The sequence below is a fragment of the Phaenicophaeus curvirostris genome, chromosome 5 (assembly GCF_032191515.1).
Source record: "Phaenicophaeus curvirostris isolate KB17595 chromosome 5, BPBGC_Pcur_1.0, whole genome shotgun sequence".
Classification (NCBI taxonomy): Eukaryota; Metazoa; Chordata; class Aves; order Cuculiformes; family Cuculidae; genus Phaenicophaeus; species Phaenicophaeus curvirostris.
The window spans coordinates 4,486,855-4,510,342 of record NC_091396.1 but is presented as its reverse complement, the minus strand read 5'-3'; the positions used below and the strand labels follow the sequence as shown (position 1 = coordinate 4,510,342).

Sequence of the window (23,488 nt, the reverse complement as noted above, 5' to 3'; positions counted from 1 at the left end):
AAGGCACAGCAGCAAAAGAAACTTCAAAGGCAAATGGATGCCAAAAAAAGTCACCCACACAGTGATCGTTGACCTTATCTTCCAGATTCTCCCATCTCTTCAAGTGATTTTTTTTCCATTTACAGGAAGAGCACGTACACATCCCATCAGCAAAGCCATCAATGACACTATTTGTTTTTACAGCTAATGATTTTGCGTGTAACAAACTACAGGCTAACACCTAAAGCAGAAATCCAAGCAATCCAGCCAGCCTTTTTGCTTTTGCTAATCCAAGCAAGGAAAATACCAGGGAAAAGAACCACCCAGCAACCCCTGAACAACCTCAATCAAAAAAACCAGTAGCAGCAGGAATAGAGACATAGCTGCTTGAAAATAGAAAAACTGAAATAATATTTTTTACCTTGAACTGTGTAGAGCAAGAAAGACCTGCACTAGAGAATTCAACTTAATCGCTTAAATGCATTTATACAAATAAACTTCACAATTTGATTAGACCTCTAGGACCACTAATTTTAACCTTTTAAACTTGGGGTTCACTCTTCATCCCTGCGAACATCTGAGCTAAATTTGAAACTTAGAAAAGTTAATATGTACCCTAAGCTTTCAATTACACTAATGAAGCTGGTGGTGATGTTAGGTTAATTCAGAATGGAAGGAAGTTCCCAAAAGCCACAGACTTTTGGGAAGTCATAAATTACAAGCATGAGCCAAGACAAGGCCATCACACACCATAACTGCCTTTCTTCAACAAGGTGGGCTCTGTTGCACATGTGCTTTTAGAACCCATCCTTCAATCTTAAATAAAATTAATGGAAACATAAAGCCTCAAGAAACCAAACGACCAGAAGAAACCTACAAAAAATATCATTAAGGACACTAGTTTGTTTTGGTTTTTTTTTTTACATTGGATGGGGAGGAGGGGGATTTGACCATTTTTCTATTTTTAAGACATAATATTTGTCTTTTAACTGTATAGGTGGCTTACATGACTGGAGATGACCATCCCCTCAAAAGAGGGATGCGAGATATCTTGAATTACAAACTTGAATGGCAAAAGTGTTATTTCCACTGCAACTTCAACCTTTAAAATAAGTAGGTACTTAATTACAGAGCAACTGTCCAAATCTTCCACTGACATTTGAATGAGGAAAAAACAAGCTAAGATTTTTTTTTTAAGCTCATTATTTCTTCCAGTATGTGGAGCAGCTGGTAGAAGTAATCATTTGGCAAGGTCTGTCAAGGGCTAAAATAAAAAGAGAAAGTATTTGCTATGGTAGATTACATACTTCAAACAAAAATGAAAGGCTGAAATGTACAAATAGCAGGTTTTGTACTTCAAATTGTGCAGTAAATACGTATTTGTGTATATACTCATGCACCAGTTCAGGGTGCTATAAACATATCCCCTTCATACTACATTATTTAACTCTTTCACAGATCACTCCTCACGAGCCACGCGTGTTGCCACCACGTTCCAGCATATAAACTGCCAGCCACCTCTGTGGGTACTGACACTCCTCATGCTTTTCCATAGTCCCTCAGCTCCCAATTCCCAACCAGAGCAGCATCAAACCTAATATATGGGAGCATTACAGGTATGCCCTCACTATCAACTGAATTACTAAAGGACGCACAATACAATTCTGTGTAATATCCATATCAATTGCTTGTTATTTTCTGTTTCAGCAAGCCACACATTAACACCCAGAAGTTCTCAATAAGTAACATATTTACCTTCTGCATTTGTATGAGAAAGCCCTGATGTACACATCACCTGCACCATCGTGTCCATGCAGATATGGACAGCCTTCAAGACTTGTTTTTATTAAGATGCTTTATAAAGTCATGTAAATCAAGTGGAAATTCAGCATTTTTTCTTCTAGAAAGCCACTGCTTTCATGTCGTCTGAGAAATCAGTGTACACAAGCCAAATAATTTACGGTGTACAAGGATAATAGCTTATTGCGATGCCATTGTGATAGGAGGGAAAACATGATGAAAGTTTCACCAGAAGCCATTAACCACTTTGGAAGGCAGAGTTGAGACTACACACAGGAGGAACTGCTGGAACCCCTGGAAGTGTTTTTCATTCAGCTGCTCTACCACACACAGAAGAAATGGAGTACTTGAAGCTAAATACCATCAGTGCTATTAACAGAGATTGTTGCACTCAGTGTAAGGAGAGCATCACAGAAAACTGCTTTCAGAGAGGAAGATTGAGTTTAGTCACTTCAGGACCACCAGTGCCTTAGGCATTGCCACAACAGACACTGTTTTGTCCTCTGGATGATACCTTGCCTCAAACACACTGCAAGGAGCCTCAAGTTACTAGCTGAAATTGCTCCAAAAAAAACTTTCAATTACATTCAACCAGGATGGACAAGGGGCCAAATGTCATATCTTTTCCCCCTCTTTTATACAAATGGCAAAAGTGGGGGAAATGGAGATGAACAACTTTAATGATAAGAGATATCTCTCTTTCCAAAGCCCAAGTAATTCTCATCTGAGCTTTAGACAAGAAATAAAGTGTTCCACAACAATATCCAGTTTTGAAAAGTGGCATTCCAAAGACAAAACTGTTAAGTGATTTGTGACCTATTTTAAGTAATTTCATCTTCAAAACTTCAAACTTGACCGAAAATGAACCTGGCCAAATAAGTCAGCCACTTCTACTTCAGCTGGAAGCACTTTGCTGTCTCTGAAAAGAAAGACTCCCATTATGGCACTCAAAATAGCTTTACTAGTGTTTCTTGAGGAGGCTAGAACTTGCCTTCAGGTGACATTAAATTATGCAAAGGTTGGCTCAGATCACCTCTATCTCTGGCTGAAGCCTTCTCTATAGGTAAGACACTGAGTCTTCCTTCCTGTCTGTGAACACTTTGAAATTCTGTCGAGATGACTTGACACAAAGATTAAGGGGATGCTGTCCATCAGTCTACAAATGCACAATTTTACTTTCATCGTGAAACCAGGCTAAATGCACTTAGGAGCCTGTCCTCTTGAACATAGGACCCCAACGCATACAAAGCATCTGCTAGGCTTAAATGAAAGAATATAGGAAGAGAAGTACTAATTAAGATCTTATGTGGTTCCTCCTTGCCATGAAATACAGATGTCAACTGAACTATGGAATTCAGAGGTACATCAAAAAGCCTTATTTCAAGATATTTATGGGCTCAAACCTTGTAGTAACGGTTACATTGAACCTGGGTAGGAACAGTCACAGATGAAGTGGTTCGAGATATGGTCCTGCATATACATCGTCCTAGTATTTTCAAAGCCACTTAGTCAAATACTTATTATCATCATTTAAAGGTCTAGAATGAGGGTCCAACAAAAGCAAAGCACAATCAAGAAAGAATGTAATGGGTAAAGTATCCAATGTTTGCATCAAACAGTGTAACAAACAGGCCAGAAACTACTTTTTCTGCCTTTCTCCTAGCAGCCCACAATCCTTGGCCCTGTGTCAATCCTAGACCTCATCACTAAACAAGAGGTGTGAGGACTGCATGTTAAAGCAGGAGAGAATCTGACGGGGAACCTGATGCCAGTGCATGATCAAAACACGCATTAATTGATTAAACTTTGAGGTTAACCTTCAAAAAGCATGTTCAAGGATGAGACATACAGGTTATTCTTGCCTAAGACAGGTGTTTCAGCTACCAAGAATACAGGTTAAGCAAGTAGAAAACACTTATTTCTCTATATTTGCTAGCTTTTCCATTACTCTCTCACCAGTGGATATTTTAAACGATCTCACAGTACTAAAAGAGATTCCTTTATGTGGTGAAATAATATGAACAATAATGCACATAAGTTTCCCTACCAGGAAGGTTGCCCCTTGTGCAACCATTTGAATGCTCAGCTTGGCAACAGACACAGTGCTCATTTGCCAGTGGCATCACACCCACTCCTTGAATTCACTAAGAAAACAAATAATTATTTTTTTAAAAACCTGTCAGAATCAATACCACAAGTGAGCAATTTCCCATCAGATATGGAATCTTTTCAACCAAGTATGAGCAATTCAGACTAAGCTATTCACTTCAAAAGGCTAAGAATAGCAAGCCTCCTACTAGCACATTCAAAACAACGTGACCATGCGGTGCCATAGGACAATTCTGCTTTCCAAATTCCATGTTCCCATGCACAACAGTACTCAATCTCTAGGCATTTTAATCATAATCTGAATATTCCTGTTGGAAAACAAGTGCACGGTTTCGTGGCTGATATTCACAGGACTTCTCATGTTATTCTGCACTTCACGTCTCACCTCCAAGCTCTAAATTCCAAATTACTGTACTGCTGGGGAAAGTGTATCTTTGGAAATGCAACACTGGAAAACCCTAGTGTTTTATGGAAGTAAGTTTTCCTGTTTGCATACCAGCTGAACTTCAGCAAGCATGTGCACAGACCACTGCACATCGCCTTCTCAGAATCATAGAATCGTTAAGGTTGGAAAAGATCTCCAAGATCATCAAGTCCAACCATCAACACAATACCAACATGCCTACTAAACCATGGCCCAAAGCACCACATCTACACATTTAACACCTTCAGGAATGGAGATTCCACTGCTTCTCTGAGGAGCCTGTTCCAATGTTCTGCCACTTTTTTGGTAAAGAAATCTTTCCTAATATCCAATCTAAACCTGTCCCGGTGCAACTTGAGGCCATTTTCTTGCATTCTATCACTTGTTACTTAGGAAAAGAGACCAGCAATTGCCTGGCTCCAATCTCCTTTTAGGTAGTTGTAGAAAGCAATAACGTTGACCCTCAGCCTCCTCTTCTCTAGGCTAAACAATCCCAGTTCCCTCAGCCACTCCTCATAAGACTTGTGCTCCAGACCCTTCATTGCTATCCTCAGGATACACTCCAGCAGCTCAGTAACTTCCTTGTACTGAAGGGTCCAAAAATGAACACAGTGTTCAAGATGAGACCTCACCAGCATTGAATATAGTGGCATGATCACACCCCTGCTCCTCCTGGTCACACCAACTTTGATAGAAGCCAAGATGCTGTTGGCACCTGGGCACACTGCAGGTTCCCATTCAGCCAGCTGTAGACCAGCACTACCAAGTCCTTTTCCTCAGTATTCTCTTTGCATATTTTAGGATCTTAGCCTGGGTCTAAAAGGGCAAGGATACTTCAAGTACAAGTTTAAAAAGAACAAAGAGCAAAATAAAGCCCCTTATGCAAGGACTCAGATGAGAAAATCCGTTTTTCTATAGAGTGTATTAGCATAACCACAAGACCTGACTTTTGTTAAATAGAAAATTCTTCTATTGATCACACAGGAAAACTTAAGGCAGAACAGGAAGAGTCTAACTCCGACATATGAATTCCAAGTACCCAGGGAAATAACACAGGCCTTAATATCACCACTGGCAGCCTCAAGTAAAATGCAAATTAGATTAGGAAAAAAAGACTCCAAACCCCTTCCCCCCACTGAAAATCAACTAAAACAGCAATTCCTCTGCTTTTTCCATGCCTTTCAGTAGTTACTGTGCTTCATTCCTCAATCCTGGATGGACCATTGAGGTAGTGCAGTATAAACACACCTGAGGTACCTCATCCAGAAAACTGGAGAGAGTACAGCCAGAAATACAGCAAGTCATCACAGAGGTGCTCTGCGCCAAGCCTCTTGCTTCTCAGTTTCATTGCCTCAACGCAGAAGGAAGGAACCGAGACAATTACTGCTACAAAAACATTAGTGCATCTTTACGGACAGAAAGATCCAGGGAAAACGACTGCTTTTATTTATGATTTAAGTTTGCCATTTACCATTACACTAAGAAGTAGTGGGAGTCCCTGTCCTGGAGATCTTAACCACCTATTTAGACAAACACAAAGATGAAAGTTGTGGGATGTAACAAATTTCAAAGATGCAAACTGTTACAGTTTACCATTCAACAGTTTAATAGAGGTTTTCATTCTCCTTGTGTGTAAAGTTTTGAAATATACATCAGAGCCAGTCAGTGTAAGAGTAAATAACAATTTGTAGCATTTTTAGCAATGCCACAGTTTTGTTTCTCTGCTGTTATCGTGCGTCTGCAAAACTAACCTGTTCCAATTGTGTTTTCTTTCCATGTGGCACAAGATTTGTCATCCAACAACCTTTCCTTTCCACGGCTGCAGTGAGAAAATGGAGCAAATTGATATCATTCTTCCTTGTTGTTGGTATTTCATTGTATAAAGGCTGCCACTGTGGTGTAAATTTTGTTTTAATTAATTTTCAAAACCGATTTCCTTTGTTCCTGTAGCCCTACATAAGCAGATATCTCCATATACATCAACTTTAGAAAAAACTTTTAGAACATGTCACCTTTAGTTCAATATTCGTAATAGGCTCAAAACACTTAAGAGGAAGGAACAAACTAAAGTTTTTTATGCAGCCACAATCCTCTTTCATTGAGAGTGCATCCTTCCCATTAGCATCCCACATTATTTAGTTTTTTGAAGTATTCCTGCAGTTTCTCTGTTGGCTCCTGCTTTTATCCAGAGCTTTTCTGGATAAAAATCTCCACTACTCCTGAGCGAAGAGATATCCCCCTCCCTGCTAACCACTTACATCACCAAAGGAATCATCCCCTTGATTGCCCTAACAGTACATTAGCAGTTAAATATATATTCTACCACTTAAGCTCGCCTGCCTGAAAGAGCAGATGATGCCCACTCAAGCAGCTTTTCTACACTCAGATCCCCCCTCAATTTCCATACAAATTCCCCACAGAGAAGGACTACAAAGACTAGGCTCCTGCAAATGTTTATGGCATAATTCAACATGGTTAATGAAGTATCCATGACACAAACCAGAAAGAATACCCGTTAAATACATCAGGCCTTAGCCACATGAATAGAAATTAAATGTATACACATAGATATTAACTACATCATGGAATAACTATGGGCTCTGCATTATTAAATAGTGCAGCTGTAATAGCATAAAAAAAAACCCCAAAAAACAAAACCAGAAAACCTTGACTCCTGAAGGGTGAAGAAGTTTAAAAGACAATTACACAAACAGTACAACAGCTACTGCTGATGCCACTTCAGAAAAAACTCACGTAGAAAATCAGCAGAGGTGACCTAACTTACAGCTCAGTTTCTCTTGAGGAGATACACTAAGATGCAATCTGCGTCAGTACTATTAGAAAGAAAGAAGTTAAGCTCCAGGTTAAATGCCATCAGTAAAGAAATTATGGCAACTGAAGGAGAGCAATTACATAAAAGTCACCCAAGTATGAGAATAGTATCTATCTTTTAATTTCCAATCATCGGGTTTACACTTCTTACTGAGAAAGCCGTATCTCGTGTTGGGTGCTTATCAGTGCAAACATCGGAGATTTCAAGCAGTTCAAGATTTTTGAGCTGCAGTCATCTCATTTTTACAGGCATTTGGTATCTTTATCATTTTACGATTTAACATTAAAAAGGATATATGATGCAGAGTGATTTAAAAGACTTACTTTCTCGCAGTAAAATCCTTTAAAAATATGCTGGGTTCATATACTCATATTTCTGACACTATACACTGAGAAACCGATAAAAATGAACTTAATCTAATACTCTATGCCCATAATGACATAAAAATCATACTATAAACTTCTACTTGTATCCTTGCTTTTCCAAAAGCAATACTTAAATTAGAACGCGTGAAGTGAATTACATTAGTTCCTTAATTAGATATTCTTTTCCCATTACCCAAAAAATTGGTATTTGATGCAATGGAAGTGTGCACAACACGTTATTAATCACTGTCAACAATGTGAAAGGTTGCAAAGATAACTACTGATCATTACGGGATCTGGGCAGGTGGCCAAAGGAAAAAAAAGACACGGATATTAAGTTATCATCAATGGTTATGAATAGTTTTTTGCTTCCAAAGTTCAACACTCAAGCATCTGACATACTGCCTAGATCAGCCTCATGAAAGCCTTGAATTCAAAAGGGTTTAACTGTGTGATGTTCTCCATTAACACAGCATATGTGGCAACGCATGATGACTGACGTGCTTGGACTGTAGACATGCAATAGTTAAGATATGGGAGTCTAAAACCTGATTTTGAATTATTTTCTGAAGTGCATGGTCATGTTTCTCTCTCAAGTGTTAAGGACGAAAAGAAGCTATTAGACACTCAATATTCTATATTATCTTTGACACTATGTGCAAGAAGATACTGTATTACAAACAAAAACAGTCTTCATCCAGTCATTAAATAGAAATCAAGATTGACTGTTCTCATTATTTATATGCCACAAAATGTATTCTAAGTTGGATTCAATATTTTAGTTCAGTAGAAATGGATATAAGAATAGAAATTACCTGTAATAACATAAAAAGCACTCTGGATTGCTGATCCTAACTGGCAACAAAATATATCATTAAAGTTCATCATAGGAGTTGATTTGCAATAGAATAATTTCAGCATACTAATTTCTTCCTGTAGAAGATCAGTCATTCTAAACTCCCAAAAGAATTTGGACATGATATCTGGAAATGCTTTATGTTTCCTAAAAACATGTGCGGGCTTTAAGAAACATAATGATATCCTGTAGTATCCTCCAAGGACCACACTAACAGTCTTTGTATTGCCTCTATTCTCAAATGGCACTGCCCAGACTGGTCAGCTAGGGCAGACTTACAATACCCTCCGGAGCACTTTGTGCAGCCTGAGGTTGTTAATAGTGTGTACTGAGGTTCATTACGGATGGGGGTCGTCTTTCTGAATTCCAAACGTACTGTGGCAAGGACAAAGGGGCAATTTCTCTTGTCCTCTGCTTAGGGAAAGCGCTGACTCTTGACTGGTTTCCCAGGACCCCAGGAACAGAAGCAACCCTGATGAACTACCAGCTAAGCACAGTAAAACATCTACAGCATTAACTACAGTGCGCTAGGGCTGAGAAAGAGGAGAGACTGTCCTCTTCTAACCATTCCCTAGCTTAGACTCTCCCACTCAGACAAGATTAACAGCAAAAAAACCCCAAACCCATAACTTCTCTCTGCTCTCAATATTTGAAGTACACCTACTGAAAAGGCTTCCTACAGAAGCTGCAATCACAACCACTGCTGCAGCGCACAGAGGCAGGATGCGAGATAGCCTTACGCTACTCCTCCAACCAAAATTATGAATTTATGGAATAAATTAGAATCATAGAATCATAGAATAACCAGGTTGGAAGAGACCCACCGGATCATCGAGTCCAACCATTCCTATCAATCACTAAACCATGTCCCTCAGCACCTCGTCCACCCGTGCCTTAAACACCTCCAGGGAAGGTGAATCAACCACCTCCCTGGGCAGCCTGTTCCAGTGCCCAATCACCATTTCTGTGAAAAACTTTTTCCTAATGTCCAGCCTAAACCTCCCCTGGTGGAGCTTGAGGCCATTCCCTCTCGTCCTGTCCCCTGTCACTTGGGAGAAGAGGCCAGCACCCTCCTCTCTACAACCTCCTTTCAGGTAGTTGTAGAGAGCAATGAGGTCTCCCCTCAGCCTCCTCTTCTCCAGGCTAAACAACCCCAGCTCTCTCAGCCGCTCCTCATAAGACCTGCTCTCCAGCCCCCTCACCAGCTTTGTTGCTCTTCTCTGGACTCGCTCCAGAGCCTCAACATCCTTCTTGTGGTGAGGGGCCCAGAAATTAGAGGTTTATATTGAAGACAACTAGTAAGACAAGCTAATTAGCATTGGTTTACACAGGCATTAATTGGTTTACTTCAGGAGACATTCAAAACATCTCAAACAAAGCCTTCATCATAAAGTTGTTGTTCTGCACTTCATAGTCAACTACCTTTTATTGCATAGCAAACGTTATTAGTCATGATACAGCACCCTAAGGCAGAAGAAACAGAAAGGAAGAGAGAAGAGAAGGAGAGCAGTTACTGTTCCATCATCTTTGGCCATGTGTATAACTGATGCAGATGAGAAAAAGCTCTTGTGGTGTCCCTGCTCCCCAGGAGCATGGAGCAGTGCAAAAGGGCGCTCGCCTTCGCTTCCGCACAGCCCACTGGTTCTGTGTGATGCTGCCCTCCCCACATCCATCGCCCAGCTGCTACTTCCAGACCACACAACTTGTACAGACAGGAACCGTCTGTACTTCAATACACAAGAGCCACCTACGGAACACCAGCAGCCATTTACAGATTATGTAAGAATTATTTTTGTTTGTTTTAGAAATAAGGATAAGTATATACTTTAATTTTTAAGCTAATTTCCTCGAATGAGGCGAGTGCTTTAATTATTCTTGCTTTTGTGTTGCAGGCTGCAAGGCTAGAACGAGTCTTTCTCATCATCCGCTAAGATTATCCATTTCCAATTTCCATTTTGCTTTTAGCAACAAAGAGAAACAATAAAACCAAACCAAAAACGAGAAGAAAAGCAACAACAAGCCACCATTCTCCTCCATCTTCCCATCCCCCATCACCTTCTCATTCTTCCTGATCCTGAGATCAACCAAGAACCTTGGAGCCACCTTGCCTAAAGGCCAGAAGGGGCCGACAAGATTTATTTGAAAATAATGCCCTTTCCAAAAAATTATCTTAGTCCAAGGGGAATAAGTTTGTTTGAACTTTTTAGCAAAGCTCCAGAGACGCCTCTGGCTATCTGAATGTACACTGGATGGGTCAGCTACTTCACCCCTACTGTGGCACTTGCAATTCAGATCCTGTGATAACCATGCAGTGCACAAGGGAACTAGGTTCTGCTTTTACACTTCAGCACTTGATGTGCTGCTCCTGAAGAGCTACATCTTTCCTATTATTTCTAATTACCAGAAAGTAAAATTCTGCTTCATGATGAGATATGCTTATACACACAGAAAATTCTAAAAGCTACAAGCTGAAAATACATTAGCTGCAAGTCAGATAAAGACAGATAACTACAGAAGGCTATCAAGAAGACATTGTGTTTGTACTATTATTGATTACAATGTATGTTAAGAAGCCTGAATTTTCTGCTAACATCACTCAAGTCTGTCACTTAGAGGTCCCAAAATACTTTGCAAAGTGAATATTACCCTATGCTATAGATAGAAAAGACCAAGAGGAACAAGTCTTTCACGCTGTCTTACGAACTCCCCTACAAAAACATCTTGTAGGCCAGGAGAGCAGAGAAAACTATGTAGATTTGACACCTTATCTGTCAACTAGATTGCCTCCCCAGCAACAGTTATGACACTGTCATTATGCAGTATGTATCTTCTGACTCTTTTTGATTCTGTCAACGCATTAAGAACCCTCACTTCAGATTCAGCTACTGTGAACACAATGAACGACATTAGACCACCTACCAGCAAGATTTCAAGTGTGAGTCTCTTGCAAAAGCAAGCACCTGCCTATCTTCTTGGAAGATCCTTGTCTGTCCATCTATTTTAGCACTTCAGTGTGCTGTACTGCATTCGAAGTTCATACCTAGTTTATACCAGGTGAAAAACCTCCCCCATACTCAACTTTCATCTCCTGCCAGCTGGTCTATTATGCCAAATCATTTGAGTTTTAAAAAGATGCATCCGTGTATTTATTTTTCCTACCTGATAAATATTTATGAAGATTTCATTCCAGTCCTGACACATACATACTGTAACTAATCTTCCTTTTATTTAGTCAAGCATCTTAAAGGAAAAGGAGTTTGAAGACAGGCTACTGCTACTGCTGAGCTTGAGCTCCAGAAGTCAGCATATTAAGTGAAATGATGCAGGTCTGGAAGGTAAATTAAAAAAAAAAAAAAAAAAACAGCACACAAGATTAACACACTTTTCACAACAATGGAGTGCAGTAAATACTTAGAACCTTCAAAAAAAATAAAAGTTTCAAAGATCTCTTCTAGTGTTTGGTGATGCTTTTCCCATTCACTAAGAAGTGAACTATCATTAAATAACAGTAAAGCACTATGCTATGCAAGTAACAGACAGATGATGTGACTTTCACTCATTTTAATATCTTATATTGATTTTGATTAAGGCTGATAGGGAAAGGACATTGTTCTTTCAATAACTGAACTAACACTGCCTTGGTTTTGTTTGTCTGTTTTAACGTTCATATTGTGGACCAATGGGACAATAATGGAACTGAAGCCCAGTTCCTGCCCATTGCACAGAAAATTTAACAGCAATCCAACTTTCTTTCTTCAAAGTCCAGCCGTTCTGGGATGTCTCTAAGTTCTAACCTCTCCTATTTCTACTGCATTCACAGGATTTGCTTAGAAATTTTGAATATCAGTACTAAATACAAGACGTTTAAATTCATTATCTTGTTTGACATCATAGAAAAAAAATCAAAGAAGATAATGAGTCATTTAAATAGCAAAATTTCAAAGGAAGACACCCAAGTAACATAGGCAATTCCATCTTCCTTGTTACATTTTTGGCATAGTCATCTCAGATGCATGTTGTTTACCCAAAACAAATCCCCCGAGTTATTGAAGATCTGATGGTTGCTGCTGTCATCACAATGAAGAACTGAAAGACTTCGGAAAATAAACTGCAAGCTGAGCGCTCGCAGCACTCAGAGTTCTAGTTTTCCACCTAAAAATGAGGTTTTTCATAACAAGCTTACCTTGTCTCTATCGATTTCTCAACTTACTCTATTATCAGATCTTAGAAGCTACTCCCCTGCCTCCCAGCTCCCTTGAATATAACTCCTCTTTTTTTTTTTAGTGCAGAACACTGAAAAAATAGCTCTACACAAGTCTGAGTACATATTTATTACCATCAATGTGTGATAGCCTCAAGAGACATCCACGCATCATATTCTGTTAGCAAGAAAAGGAATCACAGTCTTCAATACCGTGCTATTTTTTCCTAATGCTGCAAGGACTGGCTAATTTGTAAGCTGGCTCATTCCTTTCTAAAGGATGAATGACAGCCTTCTGTGAAAGAAAAAAAATGAAAGACTATCCTCTCAGTGACTTTTACAGCCATGGGTATGTTCCAGGAGCCTCTCAGTAGACTTCTGAAGACAGGTCTGGTTCCCATCAGAAACAGCAGTTAGCTCCTGAGGAATAGGACAAGAGGCATCTCCACTGGCTGCATCTCCCCTGCAATGCTACACACATGCCACCTCTACTTCAAGCCAGGGTCCTCTGTCACTTTCCACCTCTGGGTTACTTTGCGTAGCCAGAAAAAGAGCATAAATAAAGAGTGAACTGCCTGGAGGGCAAAAAGCTCAGGGCAAGAAAAGGCAAGAAACTCTAATGTACTAACTTCTGGTTTCCTCCACAAAGAAAAGGGAAATTATGACTCAATCTAGAAAACAAAGAATAGTGAGATACCCCACTACAAGGGCAGAATAAGTTAAGATAACTTAGTCCACCAGTCTCCCACCAGTTATTTTAGAGTCACACCAACATAATCTTAAACAATTTCCAAAGAAACTGTCAGCTTTCATCTCTAACGCATCTGTTCTACTACCAGGTTTTGTTACATTCTAAGTGTTCCTTTTCACAATCCTTTGAAAATAATAGATGAAGTTGAAAGCATAGACAGACATATGATGCTTTTCAAAGACCTAGGAAACACACACATTTCTCACACTCAGTAAAACCTCCTTCATCTGCTCTGAAACCTATTATCAGCTCACTAACTGCATCTGTAAATATGCTTTAAGTTGTCTGTAGTACTGGATCTACACCATAATATAGAAATCTAATTTCTTTGTCAAAGAATATACTACGGCTTTACTGCTACTGGAAGTTGTCACTAATAATTGTTCCTTAAAGTTGTTACAAATTGCTGTAGTATGCAAGCATAAATAAATCTATACCACATCTGTCAAACTAGACTATAATCAACCAGAAAAAAAATCCCTAACACTCACTGCCTGAAAATAAATACTGACAAATGCGTGTCTGCCTCTCCCTAATGCCTCCCTTTCTGAAAGGCCCCTGAGGTAAGCTTCGCTTTGCAATATGCCCTAAAATTAGTAAATAAGTCAGTGTTATCAGAGAGACTATTTCCTTTACACTCCTTCCCATTCCCTTTCCTACCACTCCCTTCACCAGGAATATCAAAACAGATAGTGGACCACAAGGATATCAAATTTGCTTCCAGGCACAGACATCATGACAGGCAATATCTGACTGTCCAATATGAATTTCCCAGCTATTTAGGTTTCGAAGAGTTTAATATCATGGCCCACGCATTATTCCATATGACAATTACTTCAAAGCCAGGGGCTATCTATTTGCATAATAATGAACATTTTTCTTAAGAGGTGTGCAGGTAACACCACGCTAATGAGTTCTAGTGTGTATTATCTGAAAGTCACACTTGCTTTATAAAGAAATAATTAAAACTGCAGCCTCGAATGTTTACCTACTTGTACCTTTTATGTAACAGACTGAGAGACCCCTGTCCTATTAAACGAACAAAACCACATTGGACTAATTTTTGCAACACAGAGTCATTAGAAATTCAGTAATTTATGCTGGACCGTTCCTGTGTCTAAGGACTGCAGGAGCGGGCTGGCTTCTGAAGTCATGCATCAGGGAAAATGCATCCTGTGGCAGAGAAAACAGTTTTGCTACCTATCAATCACAGAAAGAACGAGGGGAAATGCAGCATTTCAGCTAAATCACTGTAAAAGGGAAGGACAGATGAGGTGCATTTCACAGCTGGAGAAAGGTTTCCATGAACACTCTGGAATCTGACAAGACAGAATTTTTTTTTTAATTTTTTTTTTTACAATCTAACCAGCAATAGAATAAAATCTCTTATTAGGCAGGCAGTTCTCCATAGCATCGAATAACCCATGTTTAAGATAAATGTAGCAGCAGGCTTTTCCTTTTTGACATCAGAAATTCACTTTATTTTGAATCAAGCGTTCATTATACTGTAAAGAAGATATACTGTGCTACCTGGATTTACTACTTGAGCCTTTTGGTTTCATTATCTCTAAAATTAGATGGATGAAGCTGTTAGGATCCCAGCCATCAAATTCTGATTTATAGCCCAGGATGTGTAGAACTCACGTAGAGGCTCACTAATGCACTGACAGACGGCTGCAGCACTGAGTCCAGCCTCAGACTCTTCACTCTTCACCCACGCTCCTGTTCACCAACCCCAGCAACGGACCCCAAAGCCAACTAGAGAAGATATTCCACGCAGAACACCACCTCACCACACAATCCACTGCTGACTGGAGATTCTCCACAGAAATCAAGGTGCTTGGCTGGTTTATAAAATAGCCCAGCTAATTTATGACCATTAATACTCACAACCACCCAAGAGAAGAATAATAATCATATCTAATGCCTTAGGGTTTAAAGCTCATTGTTAGCAGCAGATGGAGGAAGGGCTGGATTTCTTCCCTGCGCAAGACACAACCAGATGATGCATCATGTTACTGGGTTTCTCTCCAGCTCTGAAACATCAGATATCGATCAGTGCCACAGGCAGTACAGCACAACAGAGAGACTGAGTGGGATTTGTCTGAGTGGATCAGACCCACGTATTCTTAATCTCCCATCAGAGAAGAGGGGGAAAAAAGCCAATTTAAAACAAGATGCTATGTAGATACATACACGCAAGTAGGGAAGTTCTTGCAGGCAAGAGCAGCATTAGCGTTGTCTCATAAAGTACTCATCAGCATTAACCTTCACTCCTTTGGGACTGGAAATGACCTATTCCTATATTGTCCAACACAGTTTCAGCATACAGATACCATTTCTACCTCATTTTGTGCAGTTCCACTTTAAATCACATCAGTGTTTACTCTTCCATACAAACATTTTCAGAGTCATACTTTCCAGTATTCTGGAATAAACCTAGAAGTATAATTATGATGAACTTTTCTGCTTTACTGTGTGTTCATTGGGGGTGGGGATGGTGTCAGGCTCCTCTGAACATAATTTAATTAACCCTTATGCTCTGTTTTTGGTTAAGATAAGTATCCAGGACTTTCTGCTAAAACAGTGCCATCAGCAACTTTATGAAAGGTATTGCAAATGTTTTTACCAGCCACTTACAGCATCCTATCCTTGATAGCATAATGCTTCCCTTGCAATTATACCATTAATAAACAACTGCTACTTGTGTTGTGACTGCGTATGAATCTCAACAGCTGTTTGCTCGCACCTCCCTAACGGCTTTAATCCCTCCCTTTAACAGAAGCTTTAAGCTGATGATGACGAGGAAAGCCAATACTGTCCTTCGTGACTCAAACCCATTCTCAAGTTCATAATTTTTGAAGCACACCCAAATGATTTGTCTTGCAGTACTGCTGTGCTTACACACGAGTATTTTTCCCATCCTCAGAACTACAGATAATTTTGTCTTGACTAAGGAGTTTATTTCCAAGATAACAAACTTCACTTGAGATGCAGAAAAGATAGAGGTGACTCAATGACTACAGGACTTCTTGTTCATTATTTCCTTCTTGCTCAATAAAACTTGTTGTGTTGGATCAGCCAGAATGACTTGGAGAGTTGAATTCAGCATTTTCAGTCCAAGAGAGGAGGACAGAAACATGCCACTACATCTACTCAGGAATAATCCAACACAGATCAACTTTTGAAAGCAAGATTTACTCCAAAGTACATGTCATTTAACTGAAACTGGACAACCTAACAATATAAACAACTGACTAATACGACATAGCCAGTTCAGGTCAGGCAAAGATTAGATTTGAACAGTTTTCTGCACTGAGGTCCCCCCTTCAGATGATAGCACAGAACAGACATAATCTAGGATACCTTGGGATGGATTTCTTCAGAGACTGTTGTTTGGAAGAAGGATACAGAATTTTAATAACTGAATTCAAAAAAAAAAAAAATAATCACACCCAGTAGAGAAGATTTAATAAGTTCTGACATTGCAAAAAAGTGGAAGTCGCTGCTGTCCCATCCAGATTTGCAGTTCTGTTGTAAACGGTCTTGTTTTTCAAGCTTTGAATGCCAACACTGCTAATCCCTGAACATAAATTTTCAGTTCCATTTGAAATTAAGTTAGATTTTCGTTTTTCACTTGGATCACTGAACACCAGGTACAAAAAGCTACCTGCACAGCCACAGAAGAGCTCAAAAGGTTTAATGATAAGGCAACCACCAACAGGAACAGAAGCAATCCAGCACACCGCCTGTACAAATCCAGTTGAATTCAGCATTCTCAGTCCAAGAGAGGATAGAAACATGCCAATACACCTACACTGGAATTTCAAACAGATTCCATCTGTTTCTTTTAGGAGCCATATATCTATATGCTTAAAAAGTCACAGCATGTGTACATCTGCTGCATACAGTTTACTCACTTCAACGCAGCAAAACACAGGTAAACCCCAACAATTTATGCAAGTAGAAGACAACAAGAAATCACACTCAAGGTTTTTTCATTTTACAGTAACACAGACTCAGGGAAAAAGGACAAGGCAATAAGATGAACAACTGGCAGTACTACACTCGAGTCAGTTCTCGACAAGGCTACACGACAAGCGCACAGACTAATCTTTGTTCTACGTCACCAGAGACCCCTTGTACCACATCCTACTGTAAATTTACACAAGTTGGAAAGTTATCACCCTCTAATTCTAACAGGTTTGCAAAACTAACTCCTTGTCTTGCTTTAATCAATACAGACGTCAGTTCAGACGTGATTTGCTGTTTACCTTACATAAATATTTTTTGCAATCCTAGCTAGCCCTGTTTCTTCATCCAGGAAAGTTCTTTGAGACCGGAGTAAGACTGGGAGAGGACTGGCAATAACAAAATCACTCTCTTACATTGCTCTCATTAAAACCACTACAGAAAGAACTTCCAACATAAAATAGAAGAAAAATAAGCACAGGATACCTTGTAACAACCGTCAAGGTTCAAATCTGTATCACTGAAATGAAGAGCGCTACTTACTTTTTTAAGCCAATTTCTTAACAAAGAATGGTTTTAAACAGTCACAGACAGGACACCCACAAAATGGGGTTTAGGAGCATCTTAAAAGCAGAAAACTCAGGATCTTAAATCAGAAACCAAGCCCTGGACAGATCACCAAGGCCCATGCATGTAACTAAAAGTCTCCCAAACCTGATTCTGTGAATAACAGGTTTAAAGTAGATTTATTAATAATCTTAATTACAAGAATAAGAGCATAAACTCTATAGGTAGGCACTAAAATCTTACAGAGATTGTTATGTTTACAGAAGGTTTGATATATTTGCAAAATGAAGGAGGTTATTGTTTTTATGCCACTTTCTCAGTTCTTTTCCTCTATGGATTTTGATTGCATTTGTTTTCCCATAAAAGCCCAGTTAATTACGTAATGAAAACACAACACAGCAGCTTGCTGTAATTTCGTAAGGTAAGCCTTACTGCAATTTATGTGGTTATACTTGACTGCTTTCACACTCACTCAACAGTACAGCACTGCATTAATGTCTTAGCACAAAAATCTACTAATAAATACAGTACTCAGCCAACACTACCCTACTTTAAACAACACAAGTTCTCAGTATGAGAGGGTCAATACATGTGAGACCACTTAAGTTCTTTAAACTGACTTTGATAGAAAGGTAGCAGCAAAGCACGCTCAAGCAAATCTGAAGTATATCAATAATAACCAAGGAAAAAGGTAACAAAACCCAAAGAATGCTGTAGTCTGCAGCTTCAGTCACGTGTATCACAACGACTGTTTCAATGAAAACAAGTCAAGAGAGAAGACACCCCACAAAAAAAAGTGTTAGTCTGCTTTTAACACTATAAAACTGCAACTCACACATTCAGCTTTCAAAAAGAGAGATGAGGAAGTCTGCTATTGTGTTGAAAAAGGGGGAAAAAAACCCAAACAAACCAACTGCTGGACAACCATCTATAGTTTGGCTTTATAACATCCAGTGTCAGATGCTCTCAGCATCTGTGGGAGCGTGGCCAGGGTGGCTTGAGCAAACACTTCAAAGACCAGGGTGACAATTTGTCTGCAGTCAAAAAACCTACACACAAAAGCAACAAACCACCTATAATCCCTATGAGATGCAGTACTAGCATGCTGCTTTCTGACCTGCTGGTGATAAAGACAGTCCTTCCTAAAACCTACCAGCCCAATGCCCAAGGCAGACACACTCAGATCTCTGCTTATATTGCAATTTTCAGTTTTATTAGAGCCAAAAATTTAGTTGGGCGACAGAGCACGCATAAAGTACACATTTACAGAGATCCTTCCAAAGTCTAAATTCATTTCACACTTATATTTCAGTCATTTTTCAGTCAAAGAAGGTTCCTTCAGGCAGAACAGAAGTCCTTTCTGCCACTATTACTCGTACAAGTTTCTTTACCACATCCCACTAACTTAGAGCTACTAATCTGAATGAGAAATCAGAAAGAGTGGGAATGAAGTACCCAAGTCAACCAAAGAAAAATCCCATTTCACTCATCAGCAGAAAATTCATTTAATCATAACGCAGGGCACTACTAAATTTTTCATGAGCAGATGATTGAAATATACCTAAATGGATTTTTTTCAGCAGCAGTTTTCACCTGCTTTACAGTGATTTCCTCTACTGGTAACGAGCAATCATCCATTTTTGGTATCAAAACAATAACCTACACACAAGAAGTTTATAATATCACCTATATGACTCTTATATTTAAAGAATTTGTTGCCGAGGTCATGTATCAGCATAAAGCCAGCTCACTCTAGTCATATCAGTATTCATGTTAGCAATCCCACTACCTTCAGTTGCTCCACTTACGTGGTTGTTAAACCTGATCAAATTCTTTGCCCGTATATTACAAGTTGCATAGAATCTGGCCCTGTAATTCCCACTACAGACAACATAAGTTATGCAGATAGACATGATGCTATCCTGAAGACTAATACTAAGAGTCCTCTAAAATCCAGCCTGGAAAGCTGATACAGTGATGAGTGAAAAGAACCTGCTTCTACTGATTTCAGCAATGTCAGACACAGCCCAGTTTCCAGCTCTTGAAGATCAGCCAAAATACAAAAGGCAAAACCTCATACCACTAAAAAAATAAACATAGCTACTAAATCTTGTCTTGCTTTAATCAATACAGCTATTAAGTAGATACCTAGAAATATACTTACCAAAGAAGCGGGGTGGGGGGGGAAGCAAATTAAGCTTTATTTCTACAGCAGAAACACAAACCTAGCTTTCTGTTATTTTACTTGGGCAAGACGTGGCAGATGTATCATTGATAGTGAACACATACACACTGATTCCTTATTGATTAAAAAGAACTAAACAACAGCTGATTTTATGTCCATAAAAGATATTTTTATAAAAGGAAAATGCACTCGCCCAAATGAAAATGAGCTTGGTCTTATTTCTTCTAGCACAAGCCTCGTTTCCAATAAAAGAAGTGTCTACTGATGATTAATTTTAACAGCCCTTGATCACACACCCACTTCTCCCAATCAGAAATCACAGAATTTTAAGCTTAAGAACACCAAAGCTTATATTACTGTTCAACTCAACAATAACAACTGAATCACATCCACGCTTTTATTCCAAACTGATTTTTCCCAGTAAACATAAGTCTAAGCAAAGCTCTCGTCAGTAACCTTCCCCTGGAAAATTCTATAGGAAATGAAATGTAATACTCTATTAAGACTTGTTTTGCAAACAGAAGTGAACGAGATCACCCAAGCATGCAGAGTCATTAAAATGGATCTTACATATATCATTATAAATTTAATAATCTCCATGACGGCTAGAGTTCAAGTTAAAATGAATGTCAGCAAAGCATGACCAATTGATGTTATCCCAGCTGCCACTGAGCCTCACTTGGGGTTATATTATACATTCAGAGGCCCCTCACTACATGTGCGCCAAATACCCAGAGCCAGGAGCAGATGGGAGATGTAGGCTTCTATACCTATCACAAGGAGACACAGACATAATTGCATATTAATTTTGGTGCATCAGAACAATTATAGTATGCTTTGGTGTCATGGGTCCCAAATGCTTTTCCCATCATACTCGATACGCACTATAACATTGGATACTTCAGGAGAAAAAAGTGCACCACCAGTCTCCAGAAATTAAGTCAATAGGAGGATTTTGTTTCAATCTTTATCGATTTACTTCAGCCCCAAAAGACTTCCTTGAAAAAAGTAGAAGACCTTGGCAGCTTATCAGTTAATAGATCACGCTTGGTGCAATTACAATACATTTAGGACTTCTAGCTGGGTCCCCAAATAAATGTTCTCTAAATGTCATTTCCCTCTGAGGAAACAGCTGCATTTTATCCAATTTCTGCAAGTTTTCCAGGCAGCTTAGATTTCTAATAGGGTGACAGCAAAACCACTTTTATTCTTCAGCAAACTCAATGAAATTGTGACACAAATCTCCCTCTCTCCAAAATTAGATAGCGCTGTTGAACAGCAAAATAATAGCTGACGGTCAATTTTTTTTCCAACTCACTTTTCAACTGAAATAAAAATCATATGTGAAAGCTACAGGAAAAAGGAGCTCTCCGCACAAAGCTGAACACAGCGCTTTCTATCACCGATCAAATCTGTGTGGAAAACAATCTCGATGATTTACACGGTAGAAACACGTAGAGGTTTACAGTTTGCTTGACTGGTGCCAAGTAATACACCAATCCATTAGTATTAAATAATAACAAAACTACCTTGACACAGAGAGCTTCCACAAAATAAGGGCCGCCAGCTGACACTAACCATGTTTCACTGCACACGTTGGTTTGTTTCAAGCCAAAACCACATCTAGAAACTACCGCAAAACGTCAATGTTACCATCAAGATGATGAGGATACCAACAAGCATGCAATATTTTCAGCAAATTTATTCATCAAATCTCAAGAAAACAATTTTTAATCTCTTTAATGATATCAATTAAAAAGTTGAAGTTATAATAAATCACTAATCTGACTGGATTCAGTGTATCTCATTCATACTGCACGTCTCTTCATCAACAACTGTCCAAACTGTGGATTCTTCCCTTATTTCACTCAAATTACCATTTTCCCTTCTCTCAGCTCTTTCCTCCATGGACTGCAACAAGCCTGAAGAGAACAACAAACTTCTTTTTAATGTATAATCAGGAGAAGAGACCTACAGCTGGTGAAGCATCGCAAGCAGCAACTGCAATTGATAAAAGAGTTATAAGGAGCTCTTCTGCCACTTGTATCTCATCCAGCAATTTAAGCCGAAAGTGCTTTCTGCCTTTTGTCACTTACCCTTTTTTGATCTTCCAGTCCATGTGTCACAGGCTTTCTTTTCTGATGTTGGCTGGATTCAGAGCCAGGTTCCATTTCCCAGCTACAAAGACTCTTCCGGCCTCTTTAAGCTTTCCCTAAAAATCCATAGTACGAACAACAAAAATCTAAAAATAATTTCAAAAAGGCAAGAGAATTCCTTCAAAACTCGTCCGGGTTTTTTATCATCCTTCTAAATTCTTGTTTGCCATCACTGCTCAGTATCTTTAACAAGCAGCCATTCCGTGAGCCTCTATATCCTATTGCAGCTCAGATGAAGGTTTCCATTTACGTGCCTTACAGAAGGATGACAGAGCTGAATCCAAACCCAGTAGCTTGTGCCACATTATTGCTCAATCAGCAGCCTTTTCAGTGCATTCCTGGCACGGATAATTTATATGTCAATAAAGGTGTAAATGTGCATTTAATCCACTGTGTTGATATTATCAGCATCCCTCTCTTGGGCAACCTTCCTCCCATAAATCAATGTAAACACTTCACAGCGATAATTGCCTTTTGCAAATCTAGCAGGTGTTAATTACGTAAAATCATCCATGCACACTTGTCATCTTCTTCCATGTATTCAAACAAACACCTAAAAGAGGGGGGGAAAAGCAGTTTTTAGCAGCTTGACAGAAAAACACAGCTACTGATATTCTTGGCACACCATGAGGAGCCCCAAGTCAGAACCAATACAATAATTACGTATTTTGTACACAGGACACTTGATCCAGCCTCTCAAAGCACTTTGATGCCTATTTAGTGAGTTACTGAGGTTTTGGAGCTTCTTGCATAAAAACCCTCAAGAATGACAGCATTGTACATCAGAGTGGAGCCTAGTGAAGCCTGCAAGAATCAGCTCAAAACTCTGTCTCCAGGATTAGAGTCACGGATCAGAAGCCAAATTCATTATTCCTCTGGGGTGTCTTACCCAGGGATCTTTCTCCACAGTTTATAAGGTCGTTGTGTGCCACCTCCCAAAATCCTGGGCAGAAGAATATTACTTCTCCAAGTATTACTTGGATAAGAAAGCAGCACCCGAAGTCACAGGTTAGCAGCTCAACTACCTTAAAATATTGCTCTTTTTGTACTGAGAAACACAAATTTACTGCAACAGAGACAAACCATTTCCTGAGTCCGTTCGTAAGGTGGGATCAATATCAGCAGGCTTCAACATGCAAGCACCAGAAAAAGCACATTTAAGACTGAAGAATCCATATCTAAAAAGCAACCTTAGCTGAGAGGGTGTAAGACCACATATTTAGCTGTATGCTGTTCATACAAGCTCTGGTCGTGAGACAGGGACCAAAAATGTGCAACCTATGTAGACAA

The 23,488-nt window shown here is 39.3% G+C and overlaps 1 protein-coding gene across 1 annotated transcript in view; it reads right to left on the bottom strand.

Moving 5' to 3' along the window:
• Positions 1–22,741, bottom strand: part of NAV2 (neuron navigator 2) — a 419,911-nt gene extending 397,170 nt beyond the window's left edge. The window contains exon 1 of the mRNA XM_069857433.1: positions 22,139–22,741. Coding sequence (XP_069713534.1) covers positions 22,139–22,213 — 75 coding nt within the window. The 5' untranslated portion in view covers positions 22,214–22,741. The remainder of the gene's footprint in view (positions 1–22,138) is intronic.
• Positions 22,742–23,488: the final 747 nt, after the last annotated feature.